The sequence below is a fragment of the Nanorana parkeri genome, unplaced genomic scaffold (assembly GCF_000935625.1).
Source record: "Nanorana parkeri isolate BGI_ZX_2015 unplaced genomic scaffold, ASM93562v1 scaffold50, whole genome shotgun sequence".
NCBI lineage: Eukaryota > Metazoa > Chordata > Amphibia > Anura > Dicroglossidae > Nanorana > Nanorana parkeri.
The window spans coordinates 2573750-2579820 of NW_017306318.1; the positions used below are offsets into that span (position 1 = coordinate 2573750).

At 46.7% G+C, this 6071-nt stretch overlaps 1 protein-coding gene across 2 annotated transcripts in view; it reads right to left on the reverse strand.

Moving 5' to 3' along the window:
- The window catches only part of RNF113A (ring finger protein 113A), a 16637-nt gene that overhangs the window by 3364 nt on the left and 7202 nt on the right, over nucleotides 1–6071 (reverse strand). For both annotated transcript variants that reach the window (XM_018574478.1, XM_018574486.1), the window contains exons 3-6: nucleotides 4846–4953; nucleotides 3705–3812; nucleotides 3046–3155; nucleotides 1303–1409 (exon numbers count right to left, since the gene is read on the reverse strand). In XM_018574478.1, the coding sequence (XP_018429980.1) occupies nucleotides 1303–1409; nucleotides 3046–3155; nucleotides 3705–3812; nucleotides 4846–4953 (433 nt within the window). The remainder of the gene's footprint in view (nucleotides 1–1302; nucleotides 1410–3045; nucleotides 3156–3704; nucleotides 3813–4845; nucleotides 4954–6071) is intronic.

A 6071-nucleotide genomic window follows, 5' to 3' on the forward strand; every position in this document is an offset into this window, starting at 1 on the left:
TCATCAGCGGCTTGTGAGCCGCTGATGACAGCTATTAATTTAAAGGGGACAGTCTGCTGAACAGTTATACTATAAGCTGATGGTCGCGACCATCAGCTTATAGTAGAACTGTAAATGCCAGGTCCGTATGGCATACTGACCTGGCCAGCTGGAAGCACTTTTGTAGGTCCGTATGCCATACGTCCTTGGCAGCGAAAGGGTTAATACCTGCCCCTGCAGCTACTTATCGGTCCCCTGATACTGTGCCCTGCATACGATCCAATTCATGACCTGGATCTCACACATGGCTGAGGACTCTCTCTCTATGGGTCCCTCAGCAGACATTCACACAGGAGGAAGGGGAGTGAGTCACAAGCTCCCCCCTACCTGAAAGCTCAGCTTATGTCACAAGATGAAAGAGAAGGGAAATGAAGTATACACGCTGTGCCTGGCATTAAAGTGAACCTGTTGATTTTTTTGCCTGCAAGGGTAAGGACTGGTTCACTTTAAAGGCAGAGAAATGAAAAGGCAGTACCTGAGGGCACCCCATGGGCTGTGATGGTAATGGAGTGTACTGTTCAGCACATTTGTTACACTTTGTGCACTATCACACTGCCTCAAACATTGCCTGTAATACATGGTCCACTCCCAAAGATTCAAACCCACTTTCACTGCCAAGCACCCCCCCCTGAAGGAAAAGTTTGACAAACACCCAGTCACAAAGGCAATGGGTGCACTTTAGTATCCAAACTCCCCATGAAACTGACCTGAGCGACTAACAGACACATTGAGGTGTCCAGGATGTCACTTTCATTACAAAAAGTTGCAAAAAAATACAAAATAAAACAACCCATTACAAGGTAAAATCCCTGTGTGAGAAGTCTGATGGAAGCAGCCACGGTCTGACTCCTGGGATGTAGAAGTTCTATCACTTCTACTTGAGTCTAGAGTAGTGGTTCTCAACCTGTGTAACCTCAGGACCCACATTTGTCCTCCGTCATTAAGTCGCAACCCAAGTTGCACTGCAATGGATTGCCCAGCAGTGTGGGCTGCTGTGCTGTGATCCATCCATATGTGCATTGCTTGTACAGTTCCCATGCGTGCCTGTAGAGAGGGAGCCAGAATGTGATGTCACTTCAGTCCAGGAGCCTCTACAGGACAAAGGAGGGAGCTATAAGAAATGTACATATGGATGGAGCTCCCTGGCGGCCATACTCGCAACCCGACCCACCAGTTGAGAACCAAGAGTCTAGAGTCAATGACAGCTCTTATCTGAGAATCCTGGTGTCTCAGGTTCCCTCTACTCAAATATGACTGTCTCACCTCCGAAGCCACAAAATCCAGTCTCTTTGTAATCTTTGCAGATGTCAGGCTGGTAGTCCCACCGCACGGTAGCCCGAAGATGTTCAGGAGCTCTGATTGGACCTTTCCTGAATTAAAGACACCACAATGAAACAATCAATACTGAGAGTCTTCAAAAATCACAATTAAAAATAAAAAAGGAATGTGATAACGACACTGAGTTTTATAACAAGGAAAACATTGCTGGAGTGCCCATAGCAGTCGGATTCTTCATTGGTAATCCTTCATTGGAATCTGATTGGCTGATGTAGACAACACAGACATGCCCTCTACATTACAGACATAAAAGTTATGTGAGAATAGGACACAGGTTTGGTCTCACCTATACTTAGAGACTGTGACACTCTCTGGGAAATCTTCCCAATACGAGGGCAGGCCAATAAGTTCTTACCCTCACCATGATCTAGATGTGCAGGTTTATAGGTGGATATCTTAGTAATATGCATGCCAATTGTTGTAGGTCGTGGTGAATTATAGTTAGAGCCAACAGAAATGGAGTCATGCGGGACAAAGTTGAATACCGAGCCGTGATTAGGTTCCTACATCTTCAAGGGAAATCTGCCCAAATAATCCCTGAAGAGATGTCAGCGATTGTTGCTATGAATCCCTGCCCCATCCACCGTACTCACCTGACCTGGCGCCTTCGGACTTCTTCCTGTTTCCAAATCTGAAGAAACATTTACGGGGAAGACATTTCCACAATAATGAGGCAGACATTACTGAAGTTGATAGCTGGGTTTCCTCCAGATCTGCATACTTCTACGCAGATGGTATTAAAGGTCTGTTCCACAGATGTGAAAAGTGTGTAGCCATAGGAGGTGGATATGTAGAAAAGAAAAAGTCAGTGGACTCAATTTCAGATCCCTAGCACATCTGGATCTTGGTGAGGGTAAGAACTTATTGGCCTCCCCTCATACATGCACGGGGGGGCAATAAAAACCTGACAGAGCCTTTCCCACTCCATCTAAAAGAGGGGTCTCCAAGTACCGGCCCGCGAGCCGGTACTATGTGGCCCGCAGCCAGCTGACAAGTCGAGCACACGGTTACCAACCGTGTGCCCGACTTGCGGGAGCAGCTGCACGGTCTGCATCTCTGTCGGATGCGGACCGCAGAGCTGCTCCTGTCAGCTCCGGCCAGAGCTCTGTCAGTTCTGAGCTCCGGCCCAATGATGGATCATTAGTAAAGGTCTGCACTAGACCTTACTAATCACCACTAGATAACCAGATATAGTATGTGAAAGGATTACATGCAGTTACAAAAACAATCACTGTCCGTGGATAAACAATTGTGTATCCAGGGATAGTGACAGATTCTTAACTGCATGTAATCCTTTCACATATGATTACATGCGGTGTGCAGGCGTTTACATCCAGCAGCTGTCACCCGATCATTCATTTGAATGGGTGACAGTTGCCGCTTGTAACATGTGCATACATTAAAACTGGTACCCTATATAGTAGCGGACCCCACGGGACTAAAACATTTGTCCAGTGGCCCCCGACTAAATTGAGTTTGAGACCCCTGGTCTAAAACATAACTTTTGTCTAGAGTTGGGCTTTAAAGGCAGCAGTATCTTGAAGATCAGACCTAGGTGTAGGCGCCTATAACAATCCTCCATTTTAATTAAAGGCAAAGTTATCCTTGTAAGGGTAACATTAGAGGGACAACACAAGGCAACAGGTGATCAGTGACTGGACGGCGTACCTCACCATACCAGAAGAAGCGTTTCCCATTGACGTGTCTTTAGGCTTTACAAACTTCTGGTAATTGTGCATTCCACGATAGATCTTGTCGTCCTCTTTTCCTTTTATCTCCTGACACCAGAACAAACAAAAAAAGACATTCACACGTCACATGATTTGAGAAGGTACATGTCTCCGTTACCAATTTACATCACTTTGAGCGAACAAAGTAATCTTGAACTGAGGAGCAGCAACATGTGACCAGATGGAAACACATGGCGGTCTTATCTAATGCCTAGGCAATGGGCATATGGACTCTGGCTAATTGGGGCAATGTCACTTCAATGCAGATAGAAGTAGACATCACTTCCATAGACAGATACTGGTAGGGTTATGGCAGAGTAAGTGGATCAGCTAAGTTCCCCAAGTACAAGTAGGCTGATAGCCTCCCGCAATTCCAAATGATATGACTAGATACACTGGTTTCCAATGAAGGGACCTTGGCATATGTGGGCCTCAATGACGATGGTAAGCACACTATGTGGGAAGCTCCTTTGGGGCATTATAGAAAAATTGCTCACCTATGTTTTAGAGAGCTGTGAAGTTTGTAAGCAGTATTCTCAATACAGGAAACTAAAACTAAAACTATCAACAAGTCCAATAAGAAATGTTCCATCTCACCTCTTGTACTTTCTGGCTCCTCTCGAATATTGCCTGGGCGTCCTTGTCCTTCTCTGTATCCAGCTCATACGTGGCTGTGGCGCCCATGTCGTCGGGGCCTACAGGTTTCTGGTGAAGGGACATACATCATATACACATATTAGACCCAGAGGGAACCCATGCCATACTGGAAGTCTAACCACACCATGTTTTCCAGCAAAGATCCCAAACTAGGAAACTTTCAAACAAAAAGAGACACAATGTATTATAGGCCAGCGACTCATCTATTATTCTTTGAGCCAGCCTCCTAAACCTCTCTGATCTCATTCCCATCTGAATCATAAGCTCTTAAGCCATAAAAACTAGGGATGTCCCGATGCCACTTTTTTAAGACCAAGTACAAGTACTTTCCCGCAGGTAATTGCCGATGCCAATTGCCGATACGGTAGTCCTGGTCCTCCCCTGTCAGTAGGCATCGGGATACCCCAGCTTTGGACACAGGGGCGGTCACTCCGGCTGCACTGCCGGTAGTTCTTCCCATGGGGCTGTCCATGGCTGTGCCCGTGCCGGGAAGGAGGAGGAGATAAAGAACCAGGCAGGCACTGCCATGGACAGCTACTTGCAGGTCACCAGCAAGCTGCTGAGGTCCCCACAAGCGCAGGTGCTCAGCAGCTGCTGCGGTTTAAACATTTACCGGTATCTGGCTTAAGAATCGGGGCATTTTCACAAGTACAAGTACTTGTGAAAATGCCTGGTATCGGCCCCGATACTGGTATCGGTATCTGGACATCCCTAATATAAACCATACTCCATGTCTCTGAGAGATTACAGACTAGTAGGAAGGGAAATAATCAAAAAGGTCATTATCAGTGATGTCATAAGTTCCATCTCTCTAACCACCACTGAAGCAATAGGATCATAGGGCCCTCCCCCTGGAAATTAAACGCTGGCACGTAGAACGGCACCATGAAAATAAGTCACATCAAAAATGACATTCCGGCAACATATCTAATAACACAAAATGTGTACTCGCTAAGAATAAAATGTTCCCTTGAAACTTTAGTGCCTAAGAGGAATGAGTGCAAACTATTCAGCTAAAGGAAAGAGACGAGGGACAGTAAATGGGAGGGGGGGCAGTTTATCCAGGTGACAAGTTTCTCACCGCCGATCTTGTGGATTTATAGGACACGGTTATGGATTTGGAGGAGACGTCCTCTTCCTCACCGCTGCTCGCTTTGCATTCGGCTGCCTCCTTGTTGCTTAGTTTTGTCTGAAAGAAGAGCACAAATGATGAGTTTTGGTAGACTATGCAATGTCGTATAGACACAGTCCTGACACATGTCCTTTATATTATCATCACAGGGAATCCTTTATGAACAACCCTATATAAAGCCCAAAGCAACCAGATCCCATCTACCATTAGCAAGACAACCATCTCCTGGGTTCATGTAAGCAACACTTCTACGGTTCTCTCATCAGCTGAGTGAGAATTTATCCTATGTGCCTTTTTAAAGATGGAGAACGCAAAGCTGCCTAACATTTAATATATATAAACCCGACCTCTAAAATTTCATATACGCTTTGACATGTTACTTTATTCTGAAAAGCTGGTTTTATTATTTCAAATTCTGCAGCTTTAAGTCAATACCTGGTGATCCTGCCATGAAGCTCCTTATTCAGGCACTTCCTGTTACAGGCCTCATTCACACACAGCTGTAACATGAGAGCTGTCAGCAGGACCCTGCAATTTTTATCTGTCTGTACACTTTTACATAGGTAACGTTTACATGCAGCCAGCAGTACAGTGTACATGGGCCCTACGGATTACCACTGGCCAACAGAATCAACATTGTGTAATCAGAGGAGCCTGCACTATTAATATGCCCCTGCCATCTCGCGTCCTTGGTTGCTAGGACACAGAGGGCCCCTGCCAACTACTGTCCTTGGTTGCTGGGACACATGCAGCTCCTGTCAAATAGTATCCTTGGTTGCTAGGACACAGGCGGCTCCTGCCAACTAGCATCCTTGGTTGCCAAGACACAGGCAGCTCCTGCCAACCAGCATCCTTGGTTGCCAAGACACAGGCAGCTCCTGCCAACCAGCATACTTGGTTGCCAAGACACAGGCAGCTCCTGCCAACCAGCATCCTTGGTTGCCAAGACACAGGCGTCTCCTGCCAACTACCATCCTTGGTTGCCAGGACACAGGCGTCTCCTGCCAACTACCACCCTTGGTTGCCAGGACACAGGCGTCTCCTGCCAACTACCACCCTTGGTTGCCAGGACACAGGCGTCTCCTGCCAACTACCACCCTTGGTTGCCAGGACACAGGCGTCTCCTGCCAACTACCACCCTTGGTTGCCAGGACACAGGCATCTCCTGCCAACTA